This window comes from Bubalus kerabau, chromosome 12, assembly GCF_029407905.1.
Source record: "Bubalus kerabau isolate K-KA32 ecotype Philippines breed swamp buffalo chromosome 12, PCC_UOA_SB_1v2, whole genome shotgun sequence".
Lineage (NCBI taxonomy): Eukaryota > Metazoa > Chordata > Mammalia > Artiodactyla > Bovidae > Bubalus > Bubalus kerabau.
The window spans coordinates 76,832,561-76,847,792 of NC_073635.1; the positions used below are offsets into that span (position 1 = coordinate 76,832,561).

At 39.7% G+C, this 15,232-nt stretch overlaps 1 protein-coding gene across 7 annotated transcripts in view; it reads right to left on the reverse strand.

The window, feature by feature from the left end:
- LOC129624675 (ATP-binding cassette sub-family C member 4-like) overlaps positions 1-15,232 on the reverse strand; it is a 222,340-nt gene that overhangs the window by 190,618 nt on the left and 16,490 nt on the right. For all 7 annotated transcript variants that reach the window (XR_008701095.1, XM_055542839.1, XM_055542837.1 and 4 more), the window contains exons 4-6: positions 11,742-11,966; positions 7,681-7,770; positions 6,502-6,665 (exon numbers count right to left, since the gene is read on the reverse strand). Coding sequence is in view for 6 of the 7 variants with exons in the window: in XM_055542839.1 (XP_055398814.1) it covers positions 6,502-6,665; positions 7,681-7,770; positions 11,742-11,966 (479 nt within the window). In the remaining variant the exon portion in view is untranslated. The remainder of the gene's footprint in view (positions 1-6,501; positions 6,666-7,680; positions 7,771-11,741; positions 11,967-15,232) is intronic.

Here is a 15,232-nt window from a genome sequence, read left to right on the forward strand (position 1 = left end):
AAGAGATCCATTTCCACCCACCAGAACACAGACACAAGCTCCCCTAACCAGGAAACCTTGACAAACCACTAGTCCAACCCCACCCACAGGGAGAAGGTGCCACAATACAGAGGAACCATGAACTGCCAGCAAACAGAAAGGGCACCCCAAACCCAGCAATCTAAACAAAATGAAAAGTCAGAGACATGTTCAGCAGGTAAAGCAATGTGATAAATGCCCACAAAGTCAAACAAAAGAGGAGGAGATAGGGAGTCTACCTGAAAAAGAATTCAGAATAATTATAGAAAAGATGATCCAAAATCTTTAAAACAAAATGGAGTTACAGATAAATAGACTAGAGACAAGGATTGAGAAGATGCAAGAAATGTTTAACAAGGACCTAGAAGAGATAAAGAAGAGTCAATCAATAATGAATAATGCAATAACTGAGATCAAAAGCCCTCTGGAGGGAACCAACAGTAGAATAATTGAGGCAGAAGATAAGATAAGTGAGATGGAAGATAGAATGGTGAAAATAAATGAAGCAGAGAGGAAAAAATACAAAAAAATAAAAAATAAAAGAACTGAGGACAACCTCAGAGACCTCTGGGACAATGTAAAATGTCCCAACATTCAAATCATAGGAATCCCAGAAGAAGATGAAAAGAAAGGGCATGAGAAAATTTGAGGAGATAATAGTTGAAAACTTCCCTAAAGTGGAGAAGGAAATAGCCACCAAAGTCCAAGAAACCCAGAGCGTGCCAAACAGGATAAACCCAAGGTGAAACACCCCAAGACACATATTAATCAAACTAACAAAGATCAAACACAAAGAGAAAATATTTAAAGCAGCAAGGGAAAAGCAACAAATAATCCCCAAGGAGATCCCCATAAGGATAACAGCTGACCTTTCAATAGAAACTCTTCAGGTCAGAAAGGAATGGCAGGACATACTTAAAGTGATGAAAGAGAAAAAACCTACAACCCAGATTACTATACCCAGCAAGCATCTTATTCAAATATGAAGGAGAAATCAAAAGCTTTACAGACAAGCAAAAGCTGAGAGAATTCAGCACCACCAAACCAGATCTTCAACAAACGCTAAAGGATCTTCTCTAGACAGGAAACACAGAAAAGGTTTATAAACTTAAACCCAAAATAACAAAATAAATGGCAACAGGATCATAATTATCAATAATTACCTTAAATGTAAATGGGTTGAATGCCCCAATAAAAAGACAAAGACTGGCTGAAAGAACTCAAAACAAACTCCTATACATGCTGTCTACAAGAGACCCACCTCAAACCAAGGGACACATACAGACTGAAAGTGAACGACTAGAAAAGGTATTTCATGCAAATGGAGACCAAAAGCAGAATTAGCAATACTCATATGAGATAAAATGAACTTGAAAGAAAGGCTGTGAAAAGAGACAAAGAAGGACATTACATATGGTCAAAGGACCAATCCAAGAAGAAGATATAACAAATATAAATATATATGCACCCAACAAGGGCTTCCCTCATAGCTCAGTTTGTAAAGAATCTGCCTGCAATGGAGGAGACTCTGATTTGATTCCTGAGTCAGGAAGATCCTCTAGAGAAGGGATAGGCTACCCACTCCAGTATTCTTGGCCTTCCCTTGTGGTTCAGCTGGTAAAGAATCCAACTGCAATATGGGAGACCCTGGTTCAATTCCTGGGTTGGGAAGATCCACTGGAGAAGGGACAGGAGACCCACTCCAGTATTCTTGGGCTTCCCTTGTGGCTCAGCTGGTAAAGAATCTGCCTGCAACGTGGGAGACCTGGGTTCAATCCCTGGGATGGAAAGATCCCCTGGAGAAGGGAAAGGCTACCCACTCCAGTATTCTGGCCTGGAGAATTCCATGGGCTATAAAGTCTATGGGGTCGCAAAGAGTCAGACACATCTGAGCGACTTTCACTTTCACTTTCATACACCCAACATTGGAGCACCTCAATACATAAGGCAAATGCTAACAAGTTTGAAAGGGGAAACTAACAGTAACACAATAATAGTGGGAAAATTTAGTATCCCACTCACACCTATGGATAGATCAACCAAACAGAAAATTAGCAAGGAAACGCAAACTTCAAATGATACAATGGACCAGTTAGACCTAATTGATATCTATAGGACATTTCACCCGAAACAATGAATTTCACCTTTTTCTCAAGTGCACACAGAATATTCACCAGGATAGACCACATCCTGGGCCATAAATCTAGCCTTAGTTAATTCAAAAAAAATTGAAATCATTTCAAGCATCTTTTTGGATCACAACGTGGTAAGATTAGATGTCAACTAGAGGAAAAAAACTATTAAAAATACAAACATATGGAGGCTAAACAACACACTTCTGAATAACCAGCAAATCATGGAAGAAATCAAAAAGGAAATCAAAATATGCATAGAAACAAATGAAAATGAAAACCCAACAACCCAAAACCTATGGGATTCAGTAAAAGCAGTGCTAAGACAAAGGTTCATAGCAATACAAGAGAAAAATCAAGAAACAAGAGAAAAATCAAATAAATAGCCTATCTTTACACCTAAACCAAATAGGAAAAAAAAAAAACAACAACAAATGAAGAGCCCCAGGTTAGTTGAAGGAAAGAAATCATAAAAATTAGAGCAGAAATTAATGAAAAATAAACAAAGGAGACTATAGCAAAAATCAACAGAACTAAAAGCTTGTTCCTTGAGAAGGTAAATAAAATAGGCAAATCATTAGCCAGACTCATCAAGGAAAAAAATGGAGAAGAATCAAATCAACAAAATTAGAAATGAAAATGGAGAGATCACAACAGACAACACAGAAATACAAAGGATCATAAGAGACTAGTATCAGCAAATATATGTGAATAAAATGGCCAACTTGGAAGAAATGGATGAATTCTTAGGAAAGTACAACTTTCCAAAACTGAACAAGGAAGAAATAGAAAAATCTTAACAGACCAATCACAAACATGAAAATCAGAACCGTAATCAAAAATCTTCCAACAAACAAAAGCCCAGGACCTGATGGCTTCACAGGTGAATTCTACCAAAAATTTAAAGAGCTAACACCTATCCTACTCAAACTCTTCCAGGAAATTGCAGAGGAAGGGAAACTCCCAAACTCATTCTATGAGGCCACCATCACCCTAATACAAAACCAGACAAAGATGCCACAAAAAAAGAAAACTACAGGCCAATATCACTGATGAACAGAGATGTAAAAATTCTCAAAATTCTAGCAAAGAGAATCCAAAAACATATTTAAAAGATCATACATCATGACAAAGTAGGCTTTATCCCAGGGATGCAAGGATTCATTGATATTTGCAGATCAATCAATGTGATATACCACATTAACAAGTTGAAAGATTAAAACCATATGATTATCTCAATAGATGCAGAGAAAGCCTTTGACAAAATTCAACATCCATTTATGATAAAAAAATAAAAAACCCTTCAGAAAGCAGGCATAGAAGGAATATATCTCAACATAATAAAAGCCATATATGATAAACCCACAGCAAACATTATCCTCAATGGTGAAAAATTGAAATCATTTCCCCTAAAGTCAGGAACAAGACAAGGGTGCCCACTCTCACCAGTATGATTCAATATAGTTTTGGAAGTTTTGGCCACAGCAATCAGAAAAGAAAAAGAAATACAAGGAATCCAGATGGGTAAAGAAGTAAAACTCTCACTGTTTGCAGATGACATGATCCTTTACATAGAAAATCCTAAAGACACCATCAGAAAATTACAAGAGTTAATCAATGAGTATAGTAAAGTTGTAGGATATAAAATGAATACACAGAAATCACTTGCATTCCTATACACTAACAATGAGAAAACAGAAAGAGAAATTAAGGAAACAATTTCATTCACCACTGCAATGAAAAGAATAAAATACTTAGAAATAAATCTACATAAAGAAACAAAAGACCTGTATATAGAAAACTATAAAACACTGATCAAAGAAATCAAAGATGACATAAATAGATGGAGAAATATACCATGTTCATGGATGGGAAGAATCAATACAGTGAAAATTAGTATACTAACCAAAGCAATCTATAGATTCAATGCAATCCCTATCAAGCTACCATCAGTATTTTTCAGAGCACTAGAACAAATAATTTCACAATTTGTATGGAAATATAACAAACCTTGACTACCCAAAGCAATCTTTAGAAAGAAGAATGGAACTGGAGGATTCAACCTGCCTGACTTCAGGCTCTACTACAAAGCTACAGTCATCGAGACAGTGTGGTACTGGCACAAAGACAGAAATATAGATCAATGGAACAAAACAGAAAGTCCAGAGATAAATCCACACACCTGTGGATACCTTATCTTTGACAAAGGAGGCAAAAATATACAATGGAGAAAAGACAATCTCCTTAACAAGTTTTACTGGGAAAACTAGTCAACTGCCTGTAAAAGAATGAAATTAGAACACTTTCTAACACGATACACAAAAATAAACTCAAAATGGAGGAAAGATCTAAATGTAAGACCAGAAACTATAAAACTCCTAGAGGAAAACATAGGCAAAACACTCTGACATAAATCACAGAAAGATCCTCTATGACCCACCTCCCAGAGTAATGGAAATAAAAGAAAAAAAAAAACCCCAATGGGAACTAGTTAAACTTAAAAGCTCTTTTACAATGAAGGAAACTATAAGCAAGGTGAAAAGACAGCCTTCAGAATGGGAGAAATAGTAGCAAACAAAGCAACTGACAAAGAATTAAGCTTAAAAATATACAACCTGCTCATGCAGCTCAATACTGGAAAAATAAATGACCCAATCCAAAAATGGGCCAAAGAACCAAACAGACATTTTCCCAAAGAAGACATAAAGAGGGCTAACGTATGAAAAGATTCTCAACATCACTAACTATCAGAGAAATGCAAATCAAAACCACAATGAGGTACCATCTCATGATGGTCAGAATGGCTGCTATCAAAAAGTCTACAAACAATAAATGCTGGAGAGGGTATGGAGAAAAGGGAACCCTCTTACACTGTTGGTGGGAATGCAAACTAGTACAACCACTCTGGAGAACAGTGTGGAGATTCCTTAAAAAACTGGAAATAGAACTGCCATATGACCCACCAATCCCACTTCTGGGCATATACACTGAGGAAACCAGAATTGAAAGAGACATGTGTACCCCAATGTTTATCACAGCACTGTTTACAATAGCTAGGACATGGAAGCAACCTAGATATCCATCAGCAGATGAATGGATAAGAAAGCTGTGGTACATATACACAATGGAATATCACTCAGCTATTAAAAAAAAACACATTTAAATCAGTTCTAATGAGGTGGATGAAACTAGAGCCTATTATACAGAGTGAAGTCAGTCAGAAAGAAAACCATCAATACAGTTTATTAATGTATATATGGAATTTAGAAAGATAGTACAATGACCCCATATGTGGCACAGCAAAAAACACACAGATGTAAAGAACAGACTTTCTGACTCTGTGGGAGAAGGTGAGGGTGGGATAATTTGAGAGAACAGCATTGAAACATGTATATTGCCATATGTGAAATATCTGACCAGTTCAAGTTTGATGCATGAAACAGGGCACTCAAAGCTGGTGCAATGGGACAACCCAGAGGGATGGGATGGGGAAGGAGGTGGGACGGGTGTTCAGGATGGGGGGCACATATATACACTTGGCTGATTCATGTCAATGTATGGCAAAAATCACAATATTGTATAGTAATTAGCCTCCAATTAAATAGATTGATTTAGAAAATTAATCAAAACTGACTTTGTCCTTAGACACTTATAAATTAATGGAAACATTGAATCAAAAATAAGACATGAATATACATATTGGAAAATTCACTCTAACCCAAGCATAACAAAAATACACACAGCTAAGATTGAGCCTGTAGGATTATTACTATTTAATAATGTTTAAATAACTTCAATATAGGTACATTGGGCTCAAGGACACTCTACATATTCAGGTACAGTGCTGGGAGGGTCTGAAAAATCCCATAACTTTTCCTGCTTCAAGATTACCCTTCAGCTTAAAGCTGGAGCTACCACTGGCTAAACTAAGCCTGAAGGGTCTACAACACACACAAAGAAGAGATCAGAGAAGGCATTTATTTTTTAAACAAAAGCATCCAACAGATTGTAGTTGTCACCAAATATATGTTGCTGCTGCTGCTGCTGCTAAGTCATTTCAGTTGTGTCCGACTCTGTGCAACCCTAGAGATGGCAGCCCACCAGGCTCCCCCGTCCCTGGGATTCTCCAGGCAAGAACACGGGAGTGGGTTGCCATTTCATTCTCCAATGCATGAAAGTGAAAAGTAAAAGTGAAGTCACTCAGTCGTGTCTGACTCCTAGCGACCCCAGGGACTGCAGCCTACCAGGCTCCTCCATCCATGGGATTTGCCAGGCAAGAGTACTGGAGTGGGTTGCCATTGCCTTCTCTGAAATATATGTTACCTATTTTTAAAACCAGTGTTTCACTTACCGGAGTGATGAAAACCACGTCCCAAAGCAGCTTTGCAACAGCAGAAGGAAAATGAGAACTGCCATCCCAGCAAGACATGATATTCCTGTTTCCATCCAGAGCAGGGCAGTCACTGCAATTGCCTGCAGTGGCCCCACCCACAGATAGTGCAAGAACATCGTTACCTTAAAGAAAAAGATAAGCCTTCTCAGGATATTATAAAAAAACAACACAAGTAAGGACACAGTATAGAAATAATATGCTTGTGAAGAAGATACAGGAACCAAAACAGAAATGATCACAGTGGATTTTAAACCTGCTAAAGCAGAAATCCACATATCCACCCCAGATGACAGTTCTGAGGCAGCACAGGACCAGCCACGGAAAACCCAACCAGCAGCACTGGAAGGAAGATCTGAATTTTATCCACAACACAAATGAGCTCAGGGTTACCCCAAACTCTCTTTGCTCCAAAATTCAGTCACCATCTCCCCAGGAGAGCCTATATTATGGTACCTACTACTCTCTCCAGTAATTACTTAAGTATTTACCTCCCTGACAGACTGTGGCTTTTGGGGGACAAAAACTAAGCCTAATTTATCCCTGAAACTGAGTAGAAGTCTTACTTCATGTTTGATGAATGAATACTTGAAGGAGAGGCGGTCTAGTGCAGTACAGATCTGACCAACAGCTACAATGCCCTGGGTAATATGATTTATTCATAAAGTAAGTGGGGAAAAAAGAGTGTGAGGGGACGGCAGAGAGGAAGTTGTGTCTGGCTGAGGACCACCCACTTGGCATTATTCCTTACAGGCTCTCTATACAGCAGGCACTGAACAGGGAAAGAACAACCCCTGCCCACCAGGCCTTCATCATTCAGAGGAGGAGGAAGACAGCCCAGCAACACCAACACCATATGCCAAGAAGGGCCACACCAGGAGGACCCCTAGGGACACTAACCAAGCGGGGAAAGAATACTGCTGCCTATTATTAGAAAAACAAAATTCTCATCCACAGGACAACACACATTGTTACATCTAAGTTGCACACAGAAAAAATGAGAGTTGGATAAAAAGAACCCTTGTCTTAGGTCCTCAACAGAACCCTGGCTGACACCAAACCCTGGCACCTGGCATCCCAATAAGCTACACTCAGTAAGAAGGATGGGAAATGGAAGAGAATCCCTCAGGGACAGCTTACCTGATCAAACCTGTTCACATCGTTGGACAGCAGGTTGACTATCTGGCCTGTGGTGGTCTTCCCCATGGCCGAGCTACTCAGACGAAGTACCTAGTGAGAGAAAGATACAGAGAATTGGACTGCCAAGGTGATACCAAGTCAATCTTACAACATAGCAAAATGGAGTGTGTTTTTGTGGGGTCTTGAGTGGTGCTAGGACAGAGAGAGTGACCCCAAACAGCAGGGCTCTAGGGACCTACATTCATCCTTCGTCTCCTCAATGTGGTGGCAGCCCCGCCCACAAGAACAACAAACGGAGGAGCAGGAGGTAGAAGCAAAATCCCCCATCCTGCTTCTCAATGAACTTGAACCTGCCTGAAGGATAAAGGGATGTTGATTTAGACTTAAGAACAAACCAAAATAAATTTGAGCCAAACTAGATGAGAGTGGAAAGGCTACCTTAAAGAAAGAAATTAGAGGACTTGGACAGACTATAAATCTGGAATTGATTATTAATTCTGTGCGAGACCTCATTTAAACACTTTGGGCTTAGTTTATTCATTCTGAAATAAGTGAGTATAATGTTCAAAATACTGTTCCTGTGAGGAACCTCTGTTCTTAATGTCAGTCTGCTGACTTTACAAAAAACACAGCCTCTGCTGCACAATTCCTTTATTTGTTAAGAAAAATGCCCTAGAGATCTGAGGAACCTGAACAGACACCATGAGCTGCTTAAAAAACCACCAGTTGGATCCAAACAGAGTCTCATGGCTCATAAAACTGTTTCATTTAGTCCTCAGGTTAAACAGAAAAATCAGTGATAAAGTGGGGATGTAAAACAATGTAGCTGACATAGAAGAGAGTATGGCTGTTCCTCAAAAAACTAAACACAAAATTAGCATATAATACAGCAATTCCACTTCTGGGAATATACTCAAAAGAACTGAATGTATGAACTTGAACAGATATTTATACACTTGTGTTCAGAGCAGCAATGATCACAATAGCCAAAAGGTAGAAACAACCCAAATGTTCACTAACAGATGAATGGATACAGAGAATGCTGTATATACCTATAATGGAATATTATTCAGTTGTAAAATGGAATTAAATTTGACACCCGCTCCACCATCAATGAACCCTTAAAATATTGTGCTATATGACATAAACAAGACACAAAATGACAAATATTTTACAATTCCACTTACATGGGACACCAAGTCAAATTCAAAGATTGAAGTAGAATGGTAATGGCTGGTAGGGGTGGGGGTGGGGTGGCTGGAGAATTAGTGTTTATTGGATTGAGAGGATCACTTGGCGAAGATGAAATTCTGGAGATAAAGAGCAGTGTTGTTTCCTCAACAATGTAAATGTTCCTAATGTCACTAAATTGTTGTTGTTCAGTCATTAAGTCATGCCCAACTCTTTGCAATGACATGGACTACAGCACACCAGTCTCCTCAGTCCTCCACTGTCTCCTGAAGTTTGCTCAAATTCATGTCCATTGAGTCAGTGAAGGTATCTAAACATCTCATCATCTGCCACCCCTGTCTCTTTTGCCTTCAGTCTTTCCCAACATCAGGGTCTGTTCCAATGAGTCAGCTCTTCATGTCACCAATGTCACTAAACAATGTTCCCCAATTTAGTTAAAATTGTAAATTTTATGTTGTGCATACTTTATAATAATTTTTAAATCAATGACCAAAAGCCAAAAGTAACTTTACCAAATTTGTAGAAATGACAAATCATTTTATTTATGACACATCCCACAAGATCATTCAAAGTTCAGCTAAAAAGAGCCTAAAAATTTCCCAAAGGTGACATTCCAAAGTGTTAGTGGGAAGAGGAAGAAAAACAGGTGGACAATGGCTCACCTGTGCAGCAAACAGTGAGCTTTGACTGAACCATGACCTCACACCTAAAAAGGTTTTCACAGTGCAGTTCTGGTGAAATTTCACACATACTTATGGGAGCTAAGCATGATCTAGAAAGACAAACATCTAGCTAACTTGTGGAGAAATCTGAGTACTCTTCTCCTAAACAGTGAAAGGTACAAGAGAATAACAAATATATGATGGGGGACAATGAAGAACCCTGGCCAGAGTGTACAGTCACCACTGCCATTTCCACGTCACCCAGGAGGAAACCAGCTCATGTGCCAAACACACACAGTGAGATGCCAGGGGCCCTGGGTTCATACAGTGCTGAGATTAACAAGAGTCTGCTCAAAGAAAGATGAGGAGAAGACACTTTACATTTTGCCAAGAAAAACATTCCCAAGAAACAGAAGCTCTAGATAAGCAGCATAAGTAGCAACTAGGTAAAAGAAGTGATAATTTCAATTTAAATTGTTTGGTTTTAGCTTTTGATTAGGATTTTATCTTTTAATAAAAATTATATGTATTAAGGTGGACAACATGATTATTGTTAAAAATATACATTGGGAAATGATTTCTGTGGTAAAACCAATTAACATATTCACACTTTATGTAGTTACCATTTTGTGTGTCTCCTGAGAACACTTAGGTCTTCCCTTTTGGCTCAGATGATAAAGAATATGCCTGCAATGCAGGAGACCTGGGTTTGATCCCTGGGTTGGGAAGATCCCCTGGAGAAGGATCCCACTCCAGTATTCTGGCCCGGAGAATTCCATGAATTCCATAGTCCATGGGGTCAGAAAGAGTCAGACACAACTGAGCGACTTTCACACTTTAACTTGAGAACACTTCAGATCTACTCTCGCAGAAAAACTCAAGTATATAATACAATTAAATAAGGATTTTTTTAAAGCAAATAACCCAGGGCAACAAGATACTGAGAAACAAGTTTACACAGAGCCTTTCAACAGTTGACATGGTGTATCTGTGGCAATTTCTTTGTAAAGACACCTGAAATCCTAATTTCTTTTACAGTAGCTAAGATCAGGGTAAGGTATGAAATAGTTGTGTGGCATTTCTCAATATAAAAATTACTGAACACATCAAATCAGGTCTTATTAAAACTTCTATAATGCATACAAAAGAGAAAGAGGAAACATAGTATTATGAAGAAGACTTGAAAGAACAGCAACAAATTCTCTCCCAAATTACTAAAGACAATGGAAATTTTCAAGTTTTATCCAAAATATCCAATTATTGTCTTTAATGTCAATAAAACAATTGTAACTATAGCATATAGTGAGTCTGTATTTAGCCTGAGTTATATTTATATTTTTCTTTAGTTAACACAACTGTACTGAATGTGATTAAATGGGCCATTGAAAAATATAATCATTCCCTTTCTCAAATCCATTCTGTTCTCCAAGATTTAATTTTATGGATCCAATCCTGAAGTTCACTTTTAAACACAGCTTTGAAGGTTTTAAAGAACAACAACAACAAAATTTCCAGAAATACCACTATGAGAATTAGGCATAAAAACATTGAAAATCAATGGGATACCTTTGATACTTTAATTTTTAATTAGATTTTATTACAGATTTAGTGGATATTATGCAACAGTGGATATTATGTGGCTCAGTTCAGTTCAGTTCAGTCGCTCAGTCATGTCCGACTCTGCGACCCCATGAATCGCAGCAAGCCAGGCCTCCCTGTCTATCACCAACTCCCGGAATTCACTGAGACTCACATCCATCGAGTCAGTGATGCCATCCAGCCATCTCGTCCTCTGTCATCCCCTTCTCCTCCTGCCCCCAATCCCTCCCAGCATCAGAGTCTTTTCCAATGAGTCAACTCTTCGCATGAGGTGACCAAAGTACTGGAGTTTCAGCTTTAGCATCATTCCCTCCAAAGAAATCCCAGGGCTGATCTCCTTCAGAATGGACTGGTTGGATCTCCTTGCAGTCCAAGGGACTCTCAAGTCATAAAAGGTAGCCCTGATCCAATCTCAGTAGAAAACTTTTTATTATATATTGGAAAAGCAACAACAACAACAACAAAAAACTCAACTTGGTGCAAATACCAAGCTTCTCCAGTAAAGTACAAATGAGCCCAGTTACAAAATTTTTAGTTTGCAGAGAACTTTCCCTAAATGTTCCTGATCCTTCAAGGGAGGTATACACTGTGAAACCGAGTGACACTTACCTTGCGGTAGATCATATGGCACAGGGCTACTCTCAGCCTCATCCCCACACGCTGAATATGATAGAAGTACAAGTGGTGCAGAGCAGCCCACACCAGCACGCTGGTGCTCAGCCCTGCAGCGTAGCCAAAGGCTTCATGCAAAGTGGCAGAATCCGTGTGATTGGAGCTTTCAACATAATCAATCATTTTCCCCAAAAATATGGGCTGCACGACTCTGGTGCTTTCCTAAAAGGAAAAAAAAGGCTTAATTAGAAATCCAAGCTCTACCAGTTTTCTTACCACAAGCTTTACTTTTACCATTAGCATATTAAAAGGGCATTTTTGGCAAACCACTACATTTATGATTCACCTGAAAAGAAAATATCTATCTCCTATTAGACATGCAGACAATTGTTTTAATCTTAAGCCAAAATTTTACATTCAAAGACAATGAAGCCTTAGTACTTCGTACTCACTACACTCTAGAAGTTCAATAAATACTACAACCAGTGCTTTAGAATGCATTTGGCAAAATACCAAGTTATTCTTAGGGTGCTGGGCTAAGTCACTTCAGTCACGTCCAACTCTTTGTGACCCTGTGGACTGTAGCCCACCAGGCTCCTCTGTCCAGGGGATTTCCAGGCAAGAATACTGGAGTGGGTTGCCATTTCCTTCTTCAGGGAATCTTCCTCACCCAGGGATCGAACCCATGTCTCTTTATAACTCCTGCATTGGCAGGTGGGTTCTTCATCACTAGCACCAGAAAAAGGGTAAGAAATTTGCTTCCATACGAACAAGCTCTGTTGGCAGTCCATCCCTGTCCCCCTGTTCTTTCAACATCTCAGCCTAACAGAAAGTCAAAATGGTTCATGTATGGGAGACACACTTTTATCACCTTCTTCAGAATCTTTATGAACTGAGACACTGGGACAAATGCATTCACTTGTACCCACCCCAAACTTCACACATTAGTACAACAAGAAAACAGAGCCCAGACTCTGTTGGAACATCACAGAGAAACCAGGCTGGGGAGGTTCTCAGGGTCTCAGCCCTGAGGGACACTGTGTCAATATGTCTCTACCCTCTAGAAGCTGGGCTGTCCCTTGGAATCAAGCTAAAAAACAATTTTTGTGCACAGTTTGCCATCAGATACTTATTGAAGGTGCTGGTTTGGAAGAGATGTTACCAATCATCTCTTCCCTAAGGCAAAAGTTAAAATCCTAAACCAGTGAGGTGGGGGACACTGAGCCTTCTCCCTTGAGTAAGACTTAGGGAAAGCAATTTTCTTTCCCAAAACTAAAGGTAGAAAACTGCAACACTTGCTCACCCTGCCAAATGGCCACTCCACCCCACAACCTACTTCTTCCCTCTAGTCACCCGTTGAAGGTCCCCTTCTCTCCCATCAAAGAAAACCAAACACTCAACACAAATCCAAGTCATCAAAAGTAAACGCCATGACCCTCAACATCATTTCCTCCACAGACTTCTCAAAAGACAAAATGTCAAAACTTTGGAAATCTTTCAGGAACTTGACTTTGGAGCAAGCTTTTCCTTTTAAGCAATCCTTCCTTATTAACATAGACAGGATAAACAACTGCCAGGTTTTCCTTGATAGCACTCTTCTGTCTGTCTGAAGTTGTGGAAAGGATATGCAAGAGGAAGGGAAAGAGAATCCCAAACAACAAATACAAACAAAACTAAAAAACATTTTCTGCTCAACAAACTAGTGCCTGATGAGGATATATAGAGAAAGTTGTCCCCATTCCTCAAATGGATGTAACATTAAACCCCGACACTCCTCTCTTGTTCTGCACCCACAGGTTCACAGGCTACACCAACTGCCTTACCTCCCACAAGGTAATAGAAAGCTTCATCTATTACAGAGAAGAAATCACTGTTAAGCTAAAGAATTATGCATAGGATGATCAGATCAGAGTAAGAGCATCCGTTCTCAAGAACACAAAGTTTCACTGTTACATTTCCAGCAAGCCCTATCATTCACCCCTAGAGGTTCTAAGAGCTTATGGAAGAGCCCCTCAGTTTGTACACTGTAAAACAGACTTTGTATAGACTTCACTGAGATAGAAATATGTAGGCTCACACAGAGAAACAAGAATGTCAGCCCAAGTATGGCCGAGGGCAGTCCAGTGCTGCAGCCTGCAAACCTGGGGCTCTCCATCAGAAGCCCAGCACTAACACCTGCCATCCCAAATGGTCCTAAAACTTATGATTTTCTTAGGAAATCATTGTTGCCTGTTACTCAGCTCTCCTTTTGACCCTGATACTGTTCTAATTACAGTAAGTGTAATGTCACCCACCAAAGAGAATACTGATAGATGCAACAAATTCACCAAAAAGTAGTATAAAATAAAGGCACCTCATTACTATCTGATTGGATTTTTTCTGCTGACAGATAGTATTTAATAACCGAGTTGAGCAGATAGCCTCATTAAGGAGTAATGCCATGGACTTTCCTGGTGGTCCAGTCGTTAAGAATCTGCCTGCAAATGCAGGGGACACAGGTTCCATCTCTGGTCAGAGAAGATCCCACATGCAGACATGCCGTGGAGCAACCAAGCCTGTGCACCACAACTACTGAGCCCATGTGCGCTGACTACCGGAGCCATCACACCTAGAGCCTGTGCTCCGCAACAAGAGAAGCCACTGCAGTGAGAAGCCCGCACACTGTAACTAGAGAAAAGCCCTTGCTCAGCAGTGAAGACCCAGTGCAATCAAAATTATTATTTTTTTTTTTTAAATAGAGTAAGGCCAGTGGTGAAAGACAGGGAAGTCTGGCATGCTGCAGTCCCTGGGGTAGCAGACACCGACATGACTGAGCGACTGAACAACAAATGCCAGTCCTGGCTCAGAGCTTCCTCTCCTCTGTCTGCTCTTTTTTAAAATCTTGTTTATTTATTTATCTTTGACTCTGCTGGGTCTTCTTTGACACACACGGGCTCTTCCTTGCTGTATGGGCCTTCTCTTGTTGCAGTGAGTGAGGGCTACTCTCTAGTTTTAGTGGTTGTGCTTCTGGTTTTGCTGGCTCCTCTTTTTGCAGAGCAGAGGCTCTAGAGCACACAGGCTTTGGTAGGTGCACCAAGTGGGCTCCATAGTTGCAGTTGATGGGCCCCAAGGCATGTGGGACCTGAGTTCCTGAACCAGGGATCAAACCCATGTCCACTGCACTGGCAGGAAAATTCTTAACCACTGACCACTAGGGAAGTCCCTCCTCTGTCTGTTCTTGATCCTAATCCTCAACGAGTAAGACATAAAACAATTGAGAAAATGTTCATTAGCAAACTTGAAACTAACCAAATGAAAACCTTCTGGATAGCAGGAACAATATTAAAAATTGTTCCCATAAAGCCTTCATCTTTGACACCAACCTATAACCCAGTGAATAGCCTTCCCACAAAACAACTGGGAACATAGTTCTTCCTTCACAAGAATTCTGCATAACTGTGAAACTGTAAAAGATATTTAAAACAGTCCAATATAATACCACAGCTATC